The following is a 17,585-nucleotide window of genomic DNA, read 5'->3' on the forward strand; positions in this document are numbered from 1 at the left end:
AGGGCACCGAGCTCTGGGCACCGAGCTGGGATTGTTTAGCCTGGAGAAGAGGAGGCCCAGGGGAGACCTTATTGCTGTCTGCAACTACCTGAGGGGAGGTTGTGCCCAGGAGGAGGCTGCTGTCTTCTCTCAGGTGGCCAGCACCAGAACGAGAGGACACAGCCTCAGGCTGTGCCAGGGGAAATTTAGGCTGGAGGTGAGGAGAAAGTTCTTCCCTGAGAGAGTCATTGGACACTGGAATGGGCTGCCCGGGGAGGTGGTGGAGTCGCCGTCCCTGGAGCTGTTCAAGGCAGGACTGGACGTGGCACCCGGTGCCATGGTCTAGCCTTGAGCTCTGTGCTAAAGGGTTGGACTTGATGATCTGTGAGGTCTCTTCCAACCTTGGTGATACTGTGAGACTGGTGCCAGCGCAGGCAGCAGCATGCTCGGAGCTGAGGCTCCTGCCCGGTTTTCAACGCGAGCACGCCAAGTTCTTCAGTACACGTATGTCAGCCCACAGGGCTCCTAGGGCTGTTTCCATGCAGAGCCAGAACAGGACTGTAGCAAAGAGATTTAAAAGTCCCCTGCTAATTTGAGCCACTGCTAATTAATGCTGAATTCATTAGTCCAAACACCTGCTGCGTAACTCCATTTTTTACAGCCCTCGATTCAAGGAACGTTAACGTTAGGGTGCTGAAGGCAGAAAGGCATCGTTCAGCTGGTGGTGCGTTTTTGGGAAGAGACGCGGCAGCTCTTTTGTCACTGCAGTATCTCAGAGGGGGTGCAAAAGGCTTGGGTACAGCCTCAGGGTCCATGAAACAGAATACACTTGAGAAAATAACTGCCCTCTGGGGTTGGTTTATTCCCTCTTAGACAATTTCTAGTAGAAAATCAAATGTAAGAATGCTCCTGTACAGAAATCCCTTACATTGACCACACAATCTTGATGGATATTCCAAACAGTTGCATGAAAATGGCTTTCAGTAAGCACAGGAATGTAAACCATCTTCTGTATCTATCAGAACTGTCACTTGGGGAAAAAAAGGCATAAAACTTTAATATTGGCAATAAGATGGTTACTGTTCTTGGGAGGATTTTTCTTTGATCACAGGTCAGAAGCGCACAATTTTTTAATACAAAAAGGTCATTAAAAATATCACAATATCACTAAATTACTAAGCTTTGCAACTCTAATTTCACTCAATACAGGATTCTGCAATAATAATAACAACTACCTAACATCTATCACTAAGATTGCCTGTGATGTAATACTAAAAACCTGTCTGCATGGTTGGTTTTGGTTTAGTTTTGAGGCAAGACCTCACCTCCTGAAGTCCAAACTGGTAGGAGGTCAAAGACCTCTAATCTGAAGGCACTGTGTTCTGTGCAGGGTTTGGGTGCACTGCCTTCAGATCAGTGCTAGACAGCATCCACAAACCTTGGAGCACTAGTAAAGCTGAAGAGCTCTACCATAGAAAAGAGTTAGTCAGGTATGTGGATACTTCCTTCCTGGAGGTGTTCAAGGCCAGGCTGGATGAGGCCTTGAGCAACCTGTTCTAGTGGGAGATGTCCCTGCCTATCCAGGGGGTTGCAACTGGATGATCCTTGAGGTCCCTTCCAACCTAAACCATTCTAAGATTCTATAGGCAGTGTCCTTCAAAAACACCCAGGTGCCAGAAAGGGTGATCCACTCTGATTTCCACTCCTAAATCAAGGTGAAGTATGCTCCATGTCTTACTACTTGGAGTGCTCTTCTGGCTATCTGCTATTCTCTCATCCAAAGCAACTGTCCAAGTAACAATGCTAAACCTGCCAAACAACTCTTCAGAAGAAATCAAACGCTGTGTGTGCCCTCCTTGTGCAGGCAGAACAAAATGTGTACTTACCACTTACAAGGTAGTTTTTGAATAATCTCTTGATTGTTCTACCAAATAAAACAATCACAATCTGTATCATGTTCCTTAGCTAATAACAAGGCAGATTGTGCTGATGCACAGCTGGAATTACTAACTAAAGCTCATAAACAAAACCCAGAAATGGGAGAGGAAATAAACTATTACAAGAGAGTACACATCAAATACTTCATTGTTAAGCATAGGTACACACTGCCAGTTACTGAGACAGAGCAGCAATGCAAAGCCTTTGCCATCAACAGTATGCAACTTCAGAAAAACACAGAGAAAACAGCCCACAGAAAGATTAACATACAAGGAAACACCTCAAAGAACAAAACAGAACCCATCCTGGGAGGGTAGTTTCATAATAGTCTCTGAAGTCAAGATTTGGAGATAAGGTTATTTTGTGAGCTAAGCTTCACAGTCAGGCAGATCTTCTCTCCCCACCTCAAAAGCCTCTTTGCTGATTGACAACAGTTCACGCAGCTCTTTGTTTTCAAGCTGCAAAATCAATATTTTTGCTGAAACAGAAACGAACTAATTCACAATTAAAGGACTACAATAGAAATGAGCTAAATCACAATTAAAGGACAACAAACTTTAAACAGTGTCAGGTAATTGACACATCAATTCTCTAATGTAAGCCCTAATACAGTGCTAGCAAGAATAGAATCATATCATTTAAAGCTTATCTTTTGCTTCTGGCTTCATATAGATATAAATAAATAGAAATTGTATATACATAAATAAAATATGGTCTTATATAAAATAAATAGAAATTATACAGTTTTGTATATATATAAATAAAATGTGATCTTTTTATGTATTATATTTCTATTTATATCCAAATAGAGACACCAAACCCTCAAAAATAAAGAGATCATGTTCTGCCTTTTCTGACCCCATCTCCAATTTTTTGGCTGTTGTAATCCTTGACATGCAAACAGAATGTCCAGAGTAAGTCTGTTCTTAGCAACTGTAGCTGTTCTTACCTCCAACTGAGCTAGTTTCTCCTGAACTTTAAAAAACTGGTCATCATCAACTTGAACAGCTTTCCTCATCACCTCTCCCATCTCACATATTCTGTCTATTTGACTTTCAATTTCCTGAAAGACATAAAAAGAACATACCCAAGATCTTCAGGCAAAAGCAGCAGTGATAATTTATCCCTGTTACATTATTTTCCTTTTCTTGTTTTTGGATTATTTCCCTGGTTTGATTTTTAATCCTTTCCTTCCAAGCACTTGCAATCCTCTCCAACATCTGTAAGGTTTAAAGGTGAATATGTGTACCTTGTTGTCCATTATCATGAGTCATCAATGAAAACAGTCAACAGAAAGAACATCACTCAGCAAGGTAAGTCACTCATACAAAGATGGAAATAACTCAAGAGTGACAAGGACTGAAACAACAGATTTGGGTTCTTGCAAATATAATGACTGTGGAGCAGATTTCGTATGGCTAAAGACAGGGAACAGAAATGTTGGGCCCTCTTCTGCCCCCATCCCAACTTACCAAAGAATTAGCCTGATGAATTTTCAAGACTGGTTCCGCATCTTCACCTTTTCTCCCTTGCAAAAGCTGTAACATCTGCTTTCTGTATTTGCTCATGATAAGTTCCAACGCATCCTGGTGCTCCTCCAGTGAGATCCACAGCTCTGCAAAATACACTATGTCTCTGACACAAAATACAAGCCGGCTTTCACAGCACTGACAGCAGATTCGTTCGATTGATTCGTGCTATCCCACCCCTCCCGTCGCCAGCGCAGCCACCTGCCCGCACCCCTCTCGCATCCTGACATCGGCAGTCGCTTCCACACCTCTGACAGAAGGCAAAATAGAGGCACTGCCCAGTGCCCTCGACAAGACCCCTCTCGCCCGGCGCACCAAGCACGCTGCCCCTAGCACCCTTCTCCGACACGGCCACTGGGTCCCTGCGGACATCACCCTCCACCCCCAGCGCATCTCCAACCAGTTCCCAGTCCGCCGGTTCCTCCAGCGCGCTCTGCCAGCACCGACGCCGGCTCCCCGCCACGACACGCTTCCCCGCACCCCTTCATCAGCGCCACGCGGTCCCGCTAGCCGGTCCCGCTCCCCAGCCCGGGCAGCCTCACCCCTGTTCTCCTGCTGCAGGTCGCGGATCTGGGTGTTCTCCTGGGACAGGAGCACGGGCGGCCGCAGCCGGGACGGGTCGGTCCGCTCCGCCACGGTGCCCTGGCCCTGGCCCTGGCCCTGCGGAGACGCAGCTGTCAGTCTGGCCGCCTCGCACGCCTGCTCGCTCGCCCCGCGCCGCCACCCGCTCTCACCTTCTCGGCCCACGCCGCGCCCGCCTCTCTCATGGCGGCGACGCGCTGGTGCAGGACGGCGGACTGGTCGATGAGCGACTCGGCCGCGGTGTCATGTTCCTTCAGCCGCTCCAGCAGCGTTTTCGCGTCCGTAAGAATCTTCTCGATGGTGCAGGTCATGGCGAGAGCTGAGGCGAGCGGCGCCCCTCACCTCCGCCGCGGCCCCATGCTCGGCGGCGCGCACCCGCACCCTCCCCCTCCCCCGCCGCCGCCGCCGCCGCGCACGGACAGAGGCGAGCCCGGGACCGGGACCGGGACGCACCCGCGCACGCCCCCGCCGCTTCCGGCGCTCGAGTGGCACGCGGTGGGCAGGGGCCCCCTAGCGGCACGGAAGCGTCACCGCCTCCAGCGCTCGGTGGCCACAGGAAGCGGCGTAACGCAGCCACCCGCAGCGGGGGAATGCCCTCGGCACTGAGCGCTGCCCGTGTCCCCGTGTCCCCGTGTCCCCGTGCACGACTCCCACCGGTAGGGATGCTCCTGCTCGCCAAGGGAACGGCTCCGAGTGCTGTACGCCGCGGCTCTCCCGGAGGAAGCCTCCGTGAAAGGCTGGCTCAGAGCAAGGCTGCCGTGCCCCGCGCTCTGTTTGCAGGAGGGCGCATACCCTTGACCCGAGGCGGCCTGCTTATCTTTTTAAATACTCCCTTAAACAGTGTGTGATAAATTCCGGCCCGAGATCTGTTGAGCTGTCATCTTATCTAATATTCTTGTTTGTCCCTTTTAACAGTAAACATCCTCTACTCGAGTTAAAATAACAAGCTTTGTAATGCTGACTTGCTGCTTTGATACTTATTTGCTAGCTAAAGGCTACTGTTAAGTGATGTCCTTGATGCTTTGGTTAACTTTGTGCCACAAAGCTTTTTTATTCTGTATTAATGACTTTATTAATGATGTTTTCAACAATAATGTTTTAACAAGACTGCCTTTGACTTGAGGCCTCTCTCAAGTTTAAATCCCAATTCAGATGGACACATAAGAAAAATCTTGAATACTTTTATGAATTTCCTTATGAGCCCAGGGATAATCAAGCCTGGTGCAGAAGTGCTGAATAAAACTATTTTATATAAGCAACAATCTCAAAGCATTCCTGCAATCCAGAAGAGAATGGAGTAAGCAGCTGCATTTGGAGTATTTCATCAAAATTAGAAAACTATTGAGATCTATTTTGCAAAACTGGGAAACGTTGTTGCTTTACAGCAGCTTGTGTGGAATTAAAGGTCTGGGCCATGCTCAGAGCATGTTTTCCCTTCTGCATTTTTCTTCCAATGTGAAAATAATAAAAGTTAAGACAACTCATGGTTAGAATTCCTTTTTCCATAATACTTGACTCATCAACACCTGGGAAACTGATGAAAGTTGCTGTTTGTCATTCTGATTATGGAGTAAGTTGGCAAAAGGTAATCCTGTACTAAGATAGGCAAGACATCCTCCAGTTGTAGCAACGCTTGTTTCCCCTCTTGCACTGTCTGTCACCCACCATTATATCCTCAAACAACCCCACCAGTGCAGTTCAGTTCAGCACTTCCAGTGCTTCTCTCTGCTTGCACATCCAGCTCTGTGGCTGCTCTGAAAGCCTCTGCCAGTACATCTGTTTTTGCAGAGCCTTTGAGCAGCCACACAGGACTAGGCCTGACACAGAATATTATGCCTAGCAGTTCAGTATCTTTCCATTTTTCACCTTATGCAGTGTAAGGAAGTTCTGTGAAATCAAACAAGCCCTCTCCAAAGTTCCACTTACTTCAGCTTTACAGCAGAGAGGCGCTTGGTGAGCTGCTTAGAAGTGCAGCACTGGAACCTCCACATCTACTGGATGAGGCACTTAGTGCCATGGTCTAGTTGGGCTGGATGATAGGTTGGACTGGAAGATCTTGCAGATCTCTTCAAACCTGGTTGATTCTATGAGTCAGCTAAAGGAGCAACCTGTTTGTGCAATGCAAAGGGTCACTGCACCTCAACAAAAGCTGCACCTGAATTGCATGTCTGAATCTTTGGCCTGTTCTGTTCCTTGTATTTATACTTAATATTTAAGACTTTTCCCTGGCTTCCAAGATGACATCCTGGCCTTTCATGCCAAGTACAGACAAGGAAAGGAGATGAGAGCCAGCACTGCTGTATCAGACATTCTTTCCAGGATCAGTTCAGTCCCTCTCTGCAATTCTGGCTGCTGAAATAAAACTGCACAGTAAGAAGTGAGTCTACAACATTGCCACTGCACAGCGCCCATTCTCGTGTTCTCACTCAAGGATGTGGCTCAGTCCTTCTCCATCAGATCTTTTGACACAGAATTATTTGTTCAACCTACAAAGGACAGCAGAATAAGCTAGTGTGGCGCCAGAACACAGATCAGATCCCAGGAGGACAAAGCTCCTTGATTTAAATGCTGGGAATGCTTGTCACCAAAACTTCTAGCATGCAGCAAGAGAGCTTAAACAAATCAACGGATGAGCATTTTCTGAGTAGTGGTGTCTTTCTTATAATTCCTTTGGCTTATCACATCAACTCTGTATAAACTACAGAGAATGTATAAATTTGGCCTCTCAAACTTTTTAGTGTTTAACTTCAATTCGATTAAACACTTATGTATGTGTACAAAGTGAAAAATGAGGTTACAAGAGGTTAATGCTTTAATGCTTTTAATAACTCTTAACCACATGGCTGTATTCTGTCAAACAGAACGTGGATTTGTTCTAGCAGAAGTATACACTAGACAGAAGCATATGAGGCTCTCCAGAACAGCAAAGCTGCTACACAACCAAAACCATTTCTAGGCCATCTTTGAAAAATCATCAATAGAATTTCTGTGACGGAATAAATCCACAGCATTTCTGAGTATAGCTGAGGAAACTGTTGTTCACAGGAGGAAGATCATAAATCTAAACAGACTTAAAGTACAGAAAAAGTGCTTGAAGAGACAGGTAACAGGCAGAGGACAGGACCTTGAGCACAACACAGTATCTGTATACCTGAGACAAATTCAGGCATCAGTACTGAGGGTGTTAAACCAATGTGCACCAGATAGCACCTGTAACTTATCCAGAAACTGGAAATGATGGATAATAATACACAGAAGAACTGACTGGTAGAAATTGGCAACATCCATGACAGACTCCACCACTTTTTGATTGCTTGCTTTTAAAATTAAGTGATGATGTTAACAGTCATCAGCTACTGTCACAAACTCACTGGTATTGCCCCCAACAAAATCTGTAGCAGAGACTCACAGAGCAGGCAGGAGGCCAAGTGAATCCACTTCTTGCACTTCCTATCCTATATTTCCAAGTGGATTACTGTTGCACAAAACAGAGCCATTCTGTGACAAAAGTTATTACCAAGAAACTCCATTTTATTGTTCATCTTAATTATCCTGCTTTGATAAATCTCAACGAGTCACCCATTGCACTGCAGCATTCACATTTATGAGACTAATATTCTTTTTACTCTTAAAACAAATATCCTTAAGATGGAATCCAGGCTGGAGAAAAGCAGGAAACATTATCATTGATAAATGGATATATTTAGCTATTTAAGTCTCTCAGCAGCAAGACTCCACTGCTGATAAAATGCTGACCAAGGGATTCCACAATAATTGGTTTTTTAATGCTTAATACCATGACAAGATATTTTGCTTTATGGAAATCAGGTCTAGGACTTGGCTTCTCTGTGCTGTACCTACAAAGAAGTATAGTCAATTTAAGTCTCAATGTTTAAACTGACATTTACAAGTGTTCTCTAAGAACTATCCATTCTGAGGTCATTGCAGGAGCTTGTAATCAAGCTCTACTAGGTGCCTTTGCTGTCCTTTACCTAATATTGGTGCACTGCAGCATTTTATTGACAAGCTTTGGTGTCCAAGGGGAAATGCATAGATTTGGCACAGGATATTGAAAGGTGAGGATGTAAGGAAACCCACAGATTTCGTTAGTGCTGAATGGATGGGCTTATCATTACCTATTCTGCTTTAAGGTGGTGGGACTGCCCTGCATGCCAAGCTTAAGAGAATGCACAGAAGAAACAGGAACATAATCTCAAAACAGCTTACAAAATGTTCCTGCTTCTTCTGTGCCTTCTCTTATGTTTGGTACATAGAGCAATAGAAGTATTGCAGTGAATCTTAAGATCTTTAGGCTGGCTGGAGCCCCATTCAACAGAGGCCACACAAAAAGACAGTCCCTGACCTACTACACTCACACCCTTACATTTCTGGTGAACCACATGAAGTTCTCTCTCTCTCCTCCAGGCAAAACAGGCAAACGCTGACCATAAAACAAGCATGTTTCTTAGATTCTAGGTTAATTACATTTTATGTGAATAACAACTTAAATCAAACCAAGTCATCTCAGCCAGACAATCCCATGACTCTTCTCTTCTTTGCAACCCTCCTCATAACCCATGCCTATATACACTTTAGTCCTGCTCCCACCCAGGCTTCCTTTCCCTGTCCTCAAGTTTTGCATCCAAACTGTTGGTGAATGGACTGAATACCACAAGGGAAAATCTCCTACTCCTGTAGCTTCTGGACCTGAGAGTATCTTGGAACATGTGATCCAACCACCAAAACCACCTCCTGCAACACCTACACATCCCATTCAAAATAAGTCTGTCCAGTGTTAGGAGTGCAGGATAACACCAGTGAGTCACGAGGCTTTGCCATTTAGAATCACAGAATCATAGAATCAGCCAGGGTTGGAAGGGACCACAAGGATCAGCCAGTTTCACCCACCCTGCCATGCCCAGGGACACCCTACCCTAGATCAGGCTGGCCACAGCCTCAGCCAGCCTGGCCTTAAACACTTCCAGGGATGGGGCCTCAACCACCTCCCTGGGCAATCCATTCCAGGCTCTCACCACTCTCATGCTGAACAACTTCCTCCTCACATCCAGTCTGAACCTACCCATCTCCAGCTTTGCTCCATTCCCCCCAGTCCTGTCACTCCCTGATACCCTGAAAAGTCCTTCCCCAGCTTTTTTGTAGCTCTCCTTCAGATACTGAAAGGCCACAATAAGGTCACCTGGGAGCCTCCTCTCCTCCAGACTGAACAGCCCCAACTCTTTCTGCCTATCCTCATAGGAGAGTTGCTCCAGCCCTCTGATCATCCCAGCGGCACTTCTCTGGGCACATCCACATCCTTCTTGTAATGGGGGCTCCAGAACTGGACACAGTACTCCAAGTGGGGTCTCACCAGAGTGGAGTAGAGGGGGAGAATCACCTCCCTCGACCTGCTGGCCACACATTTCTTGCTCAGAACTTGGCTTCATCCGTGCTATGCAGAAAATCCTAACAAATCCTTTGGCATTAATTTGCCTCCAGCATATTTTATACCTCTAAAACTTTTTTTCCCCCTCTAAAACTGAAAATAGGTATAGATTAAGTCAGATCATTTTAATACATAAGCTGCATTTCAAAGTAGAGAAGACTAGATTTAGATCAGATGTTAGGAACAAGTTCTTTACCATGAGGGTGGTGGAACACTGCAACAGGTTGCCCAGGGAGGTGGTTGAGACCCCATCCCTGAAGATACTCAAGGTGAGGCTTGACAGGGCTTTCTGGGCAACCTGATCTAGTTGAGGATGTCCCTGCTTACTGCAGAGGGGGTTGGACTGGATGACTTTTGGTGGTCCCTTCCAACCCAGACTATTCTATGGTGCTTTAATATTGTTCAAAACATTTTACTAACAGGAGAGGCTCAATCCTGTAACGAACTAATCTGTATTTCAACCTTTAACTCACATATAACAACAATTACTGTAATCAGCAATTAGTTTTCCAAAGGCTCCTGATTGTTTAGTATTTGACTCTGGCTTTCATCGTTCAATGATTTATAGTAACGAGCTGGAACATCAGTATTTTTTACTGAAATAGCCAAAATAGTTGTCCAGGCATCATTGCCTCCATGTGACAGACCTCAGATGTTTTTATGCAAAGTTAGCCAAAAGCAATAGGCAATGCCATGGCTTCTGTTTCATTTTGACTGAAAAACAACAACAAAGTGACCGTAATGGCTTGCAGTCAGAGTCTCAGTAGCTTTTGAAGGACTGTTACTTTGCTGAGATTCTGCCCTTTGCTTAAGTTTTGTTTGACAAATGCTTTATAAATGAGCAGAAGAGGTGGTTTATGTTTCATTAATGAGGCTGATAGTGGTTAATTACTGAAGTTACATAAACAATCCAATACCAGATCAAGCTAAACGGGTCAGTTATGGAGAGAAGATCCAGCTGGAGTAGATATGATTTCCTTTTAACTATTCAGATACCAAACCAGTTACAGAGATGATACCAAACAAGTTACTGGATTCTGTAGTCCAAATGAATACAGACTTCTGAGCTTGAAAAATTAATTCTCTCAAAAGGCATCAGTCTAGGGAAGCTCTTTCTTGATCTGCACTGTTAGCATTCATCAAATTCTCAAACCTAACAGCACAAATGCAGCCAGGTAGATCTAGGTAGATCAGATTGCACAAAAGCTCACAGTTTACACTGAAGATGGAAATGAGGCTGCAAAAGCAGCACAAGGCAAGGTCAGGCAAGTGTCATCAGATCTGATTATTTTTCATGGAAAACATGTGTGTCCCTCATTCTCCACTTCCCTGGCAGATTTTGGCTTGTAACATGAACTTGTTCAGATAATATTTTCAGGCTGTATCTATCAGTAACATTTTGTTTACTCTCCCCTAGTAAAACTTGCTTGAATTCTGATTGTCTCCTCTGCCCATCAAAATGGCACAAGGCATGGTACTGATCAGAGGCTTTATCAGTTTTCTGCAAGTTGACACTATGTAAGTAAAATCAACACAAAATAGAGTTGGAAGATATCTCAGGAGCTCTTCCTCCTCCTTTAGACATTAAATTAACTCAGAGAGAACAATTCTTAAGTTTCAGCAAGTCACCCAAACAGATCTTCAAAACATGCAGTGATGAAGATTACACAGACAATTTATTCCACTGCTATTTTTACCACCATAATTGCTTTCTCTAGTACCTAATTTAAATCTTCCTTACTATTAAATCAGCTTCTTGTTTCCTGATTCTTTACAAGCAGGGAAAGCAGTTTATTTTCTTCTTCTTTTGCAGTTCTTTACATGACTCAAGAGAACTCTCAGGTCTCCTATTTTTATTATCACTCTAAGCTTTGGAGAAGTGATCTGTTAAAATAATCTAAATATATGTATTTAAGATGGATCAGTCACCTGGTCTGAATCACTGCATGACTATGCAAAAGTTTCATTTCCACAGATAAAAAGATAGTGTGTGGGTTGGAGTGCATGCCCATGGGCCAATACTTAATGTGGCACTGCAGTGAATTTCTGCTGCATCTATGTTCTAGGTTTAGGTGTATATGTGTGTGTGTTTGCTCTGAATCCACTGGGGTTTATAATGCTGAACAGGAGGATGATTAGACACCTTCCAAACACCTGTGCTTCAGACTTATGTTTCCTGAAGTCAATAGGCTTTAAACAGCCACATCCCATAGGTGCATTTGAACACCTTGTCATAAAAGATACCTGAAAAGGTACTAAAAAGCCTGAAAAAGGTACTAAAAAACCAGTCTGTAATATTTAGAAGCTAAAGGCAACATTTCACAAAGCTCTGTTTGTTTTTCCAGCTTTCATGGGAAAGGCTGAGAAGATAAGATGAAAAAGCCAAAGTTATATGTGAAAGAGATACTGCTGTGAACAATATCTTAGCTCTAACAATTCTAAGTTCTTCATTTCTACCACTGAAGTTTTGATGACATCCCAGCAACTGCTATAGACTACTTTTACTTAAAAATAAAATGCTGATCATAATTAAACTCACAAGCTCATTATCTTTGTCTCTACTGCATAATCTATGCATTGCAGCCCTCTGTCACCAACCTTTATCAATGCAGAGCATTTGAAAGTTCAAATCCCCCCAGAAGTTGCTTGAATTATATCTGAGTCGATCTTTTTTGTTTTTTCAAAGCCAGACTCCACTGTTAGTGCCATGGTCTGCTTGGTTGGATGGGGCTGGGTGATAGGTTGGACTGAATGAGCTTGGAGGTCTCTTCCAACCTGGTTGGTTCTATAATTCTATCTTCTACCTCCAGAGACCAATAGTTTCCAAAATGGTGTCAGACTACATGGAAATAAGTAGCAAGCTCATCTCTGAAGCCTATGGAACACAACTGTGACTCTCATTTGAGGAGTAACATCAGCTTGCTGCCACACTGTGCCACAGATCAATGACAAGGGGCAAGTGCGATGCCATGATGCCTAACAAAAAATGCCCTACCCAAAAGATCACATCTTCTACCTAGGAAATGCTGAAACCCTCAAACTGTAACAATTCATTTAGTAGAAATTATTAGCAATGGGAATAGTTGTGGTTTTAAGAATGAAACTTGGCAAACTTAGCAGCACAGAAAGGTGCAAAGAATCATTGTGTGTTATGGGGGCACATGTCACAATTAGAAAAGGGAGATAAATGTAAGTGTTTTGTGTTTGGAGATACTGACCTAACCAAGGGTTTCCAAGTTCAACTGCCAACCATATCCTAGGCTGCATCGAAGACGTGTGACCAGCATGTCAAGGAAGGTGGTTCTCCTCCTCTTCTCTCCTCTGCTGAGACCCCACCTGGAGCACCATGTCCAGTTTTGGAGTCCCAGCACAAAAAGGACATCAAAATGCTGGAGAGGGTCCAGAGGAGGCCACAAAGATCATTAGAGGGCTGGAGCACCTCTTGTATGGGTGCAGGCTGAGGGAGTTGGGACTGTTCAACCTGGAGAAGGCTCTAGGAAACCTTAGAGCAGCTTTCCAGTACCTGAAGGGGGCTACAGAAGAGCTGGGGAGGGACTTTTGACACGGGTTTGTAGTGACAGGACAAGGGACAATGGTTTGAAACTGGAGCAGGAGATAGTTAATTTGGACATTAGGAAGAAGTTCTTTACTATGAGGGTGGTGAGACACTGGAACAGGGTGCCCAGAGAGGTTGTGGATGCCTCATCCCTGAAGTCTTTAAGACTAGGTTAGATGAGGCCTTGAGCAACTTGGTCTGGTAGGAGATGTCCTTGCCTACAGCAGGGGGGTTGGAACTAGGTGATCTTTAAGGTCCTGTCCAACCAAACCCATTCTATGATGAATTTTGGTATCGTGTAAGTATCTCCAAATAATGCTACTGCACAATTTTCCTTGCTCAGGAAATGAATATTTTCCACTAGCAATCAAACATGTCAATGTTAAACAAGCAAAAAGAGAATTTTAAATTCTACCAAGAAAGCAGAATATTTAGTAATTGGACAGGGAGAACTCTGGGAAACAGTGACGTGAGGGTCCCCATGGCCTCTGTCCCTGATGACCCAGTTATTATTTGATTTATGTGGACTTGCAGCTGCCCTTGCTTCGACCCCAGAAAAGGCTGTGTGGGAAGTTTGTGTCTCAGAGCCATAGCATTGCTCTGCAGAGTGTCTGGAGCCTCGTGTATGCACAGAAACTGATAAATAGGGAAAAGACCCAGTTTGCTCCAGCTGGACTCAGAGCTAGGATCAGTGCTGCAGCCCAGCGGACTCAGCTCTGGAAGCAAGAAACCCTCTGGAACTCCTGTAAGTATTTCCTTTACTTTTCTGAATGCTCTGGAATTAGAAATTCTTGTTCTAGCCATAAATCAATTTGCCACGTGAAAGTATTGCAGCCACTGCACTTTATTCTTCCTTTTTCTTTTAAGTGACTGACTAAATGAAATAGAAAATACACACTTTCAATTTTGCAGTCCTGATGGCAAGCATTTGTTTAATCAGTACTTCATCTGACAGAGAGAGTGAAGTAAAATGCCTTTTAAATTCAATTATTTGTTTTTTTCTCCCCAAAGAACCTGGAAAACTCTAAGTTTCATACAACCCCTAACTGCTTATTTTTCAATGTATAAAAAAATCTAGCTTTGAAATAATTATTTATGGGGTAATGATTTCAGAGGAAGGCTTCAAGATAATTGTAACACAATTCATTAGTGAAATAAGGCAATTCCTGTTATGGTTGTTATGTGGCAAGCTAGCAATACCTTTAATGAGAAGTGGGATTTCTTCAAACAGCAGCTTTGGGGAGCTTCTTGGCACAGTGAAACTGGGAGGAACAGGTAAAACCATAGTATTGCACATAAGCTGCATATAGGATCAATCAAGTGATCCTACAACTTCCCCTGCAAAAACACTACTTAATTACAGCAATCAGTGATTGCTGAATTGCTTGAGTGAAACTGAGTATCACACACAATTGCCACCAGTTGTTCTAAGTTAAATTATTTGCACTTTTTGGTTTGTTTCACAAATAACAAAGTTCAGCTATATTTTCCAGAAGCAAAATGAGCACAGCCATTAACACTGAGACTGAAATGTGCTGTCTAGTCCCACTGCATGATCATGGATGTGCTACAAGGTGTCTTAAGTAAATGCTGAAGATTTTCAGTTTGAGTTCCTCAAATGCCCTGTAAACAAGAAATTTCCCTATGACTCAATTGTCAAAATATTTACAATAGCAGTTCAAGTACTGTCAATACTTACATCTTAAAGAGCTCCCTGGAGCCTCTTCTACAAGAAGTGTGTTTTGCATCTTAAAATTGCTAATATACATTGATAATATGTGAGTATATGATATTTTATAGCAATAAAAATGGCAAAAAGTTCTTTCACCTTAAATAAGTAGACAGTATGTAGTCTAGTCTGAACTGGTACATTCTGTTAAGTGACTGCTTTGTGTACTTTACTTTTAACAATTAACATTTTGGGGTTTTTTTGCTTCCATTTCTGATAAACTGAAGTCTTTCAGTCAGGACTAACCAACTATTGATGAATTTCTATGTTAAATGGATAAGCAAATGATTGAATCAACATACATTCCAGTTTATATTGACTGCTGTTAGTTCAGGAAACAGCACACAGTTTTATTTTGAGTACACTGAAAAAGAGAAAAATGGGCACAAAACATTTTGGTTTGGGAATAGCATGACTGTAACTGCCCCAAACACCCAAAGCTCTCACTCCAATCATTTCAACTTTGACCAAGTTATTATGCTTTGACAATTCCCATTGGACATGTATGCTGCATTCTGTCATGGACTCCACAGTTTCACAGGGTGTAGCTGTGTTTTGTGTGCATGCAGGATTTACTTGCCCTCATAGCAAGGTGTTAATGAATGTATGTGTTTGCTGAAGAAGTTTACTTTCACATCTTGGTTTACTGCTGTGAAGTGTGAGAGATTAGGTATGCCTTTTGAGCTACCATCATATCATGCACCAGGAAATTTCAGTGACTCCTAAAGTTTGGAGGAGGCTTCCCTGCTGCTGACTACATAGCTGTAACACATAGCTACGACAGTCAATCTGGTCCTAGTTCTCTCTTTGCATATTTTATTCTTTCTATTTTAAAATGCTCAGTACTGGTTTATACCAGAAGAACAAGCTTGTTAATGCTAAATTCTCAAGTGTCAGAAAATCAATGTTAACATTCATGCACAGGCATGACCATTAAGTTCCATTTGAAGACAGTACAGCATTCCTCTACAACTGGACTTACTATTAATACTTCTATAACTTTCTCTTAATTAAAAAGTTTTAATTTACAAAGTCTCATTCTAAGCTGGGAATCCTGTAGTTGCAATTGACAACTTTTATTAGCCATAAAAAAGAGTTAGGACTAAATCTACAAATCTGTTCTCATACAACACCTGAGCTGAGGAAACTGCCTAAGACTGCTTCCAAGATTTGGAATGTCTAATCAACATTACACTTGGTAATATGTACTTCATACTCCCAATATAATATTTTTATGAGATTGGATCAGAGTAATTCTATGTTAGCTTTTGTGAATTACTTCTATTTAAAGAAATGACTGGAATTCAGAAACACATTTCTTCAGCAAATACACATTTGGGGGGGAAAATGCAGACTTTGCCCAGGCCAAATTGATCTAACTGATAAGGACCTCATGATTCAGTGAGTCATTTCTCTCTCAAACAAATATTTACTAGCAGAGATAACAAAAAAAAGATCAGCATTCCAGCCTCACTGCATCTTTTCACCTTCTGTTGACAACACAAAGAGAAAGTGTTCAGTTCCAAGATAGCCCAGTTTGGGGGGAAGGGAAGTGTGTCTCTCCAGACAGGATTTCAGTTCAGATTCCCTAAGTTAGATATTAATTTTCTCAGCTGCAGATAGGTCTAGGTAATGCACAAAACCCAACAAGTGAATCTTTCAAGGAAGATCTTTAAACCAAAGTCCTTACCTAAGGGGCACCAGAGACAACATACTTTTAACCAGCAACCCTCTAGTGCATTCCACAGATGGAGAGACACAGGGTGCGGGGAGGTAAGAAAAGTATTTTCTACTTACTGCCCTCATTAAACTACCACTCAATTGCTAAGCAACACCAGAGATTGTCTCTACACATCTCAAGCCCAGCTCAAGGCAGTGTTCATGTAGTCACTGGGATTTTATATAAAACTTTTCAGATTGTTTAGAATACATTTTCAGAACCTCCCTATAAAGTCAAATTACTGAAAAATAAGAAAAGCTTTGAACTCAAAGCACAACAACAAACCTGCACCGTTCGCATCACCGTGAACTCTTAGTGTACTTTGTTCGGGTGAACATCAAGGCATTCACCCAGGAGTCTAGGCTCCTTTAGTAATCACAGGACAGCAAAAAGCTCTCTAGAGGGCAATGCATCCTATATGAGATTGACTTTTTTGGTCTTCACAGGAAACTTTGCACTCTTAAAGGAACACAGGCTCTTAAATTTGGAGCCTAATGTAAATTTGGCAGTGCTTCAGTGAGGCAGAACTGACATACTGCATAAGTGTTTAGATGGGGGCTAGAGATATCCTATGCTGAGTTTTGCAAGCTACTTTCCTATATTTACTTGCTTCAAATTTGCATAAAACATCAATGAAGCATATTCAGTGAAAGCTCATCTTTGTGTAGAAACAGAGCATCCATCACTTCCACATTAGGGGAAATGTCCTAACTCCCTGTGAAAGCAAGGCCTTTTTTTCTATACAGTGAAGCTGCTGTTCATCTCTTCCTGAACTGGAGAATTTACCAATGATTACTTTCATTGCCCCACACTTGTGTGAAATTCAGAGAAGGCTAGCCCTAAATATAACTTGGAAGTTTAGGAATAGACCCTATCTCGAATTGGTAGCATTAGAACAATCAAACATATTGCAGCCTTACTGAAAGCATTATGCCATTTTGCACATACCTCTGATTTTATCATCTGCAAACTGTCATATTCTGGAGATTTCTGCCTTTGGTTCTGTAGTTAAACCAGCCCAGTGATATTTTCTCATGGGATGTTTCTCTTTTTCATTTCTCTAGGTTGCCTTCTTAAAAGGTGGTCACACAGCAAAGGAAACACAACAG

At 42.9% G+C, this 17,585-nt stretch overlaps 1 protein-coding gene across 1 annotated transcript; it reads right to left on the reverse strand.

Moving 5' to 3' along the window:
* Positions 1 to 821: 821 nt before the first annotated feature.
* On the reverse strand, positions 822 to 4,437 carry SIKE1 (suppressor of IKBKE 1). Its single transcript, XM_064173736.1, is given in 5 exon segments — positions 822 to 2,375; positions 2,867 to 2,980; positions 3,390 to 3,532; positions 3,989 to 4,136; positions 4,139 to 4,437. Coding segments are annotated over 5 exon segments (696 nt in total). The 5' UTR covers positions 4,340 to 4,437; the 3' UTR covers positions 822 to 2,285.
* Between the last annotated feature and the right edge of the window lie 13,148 nt (positions 4,438 to 17,585).

The sequence above is a fragment of the Pogoniulus pusillus genome, chromosome 39 (assembly GCF_015220805.1).
Source record: "Pogoniulus pusillus isolate bPogPus1 chromosome 39, bPogPus1.pri, whole genome shotgun sequence".
In the NCBI taxonomy this organism is placed as follows: domain Eukaryota; kingdom Metazoa; phylum Chordata; class Aves; order Piciformes; family Lybiidae; genus Pogoniulus; species Pogoniulus pusillus.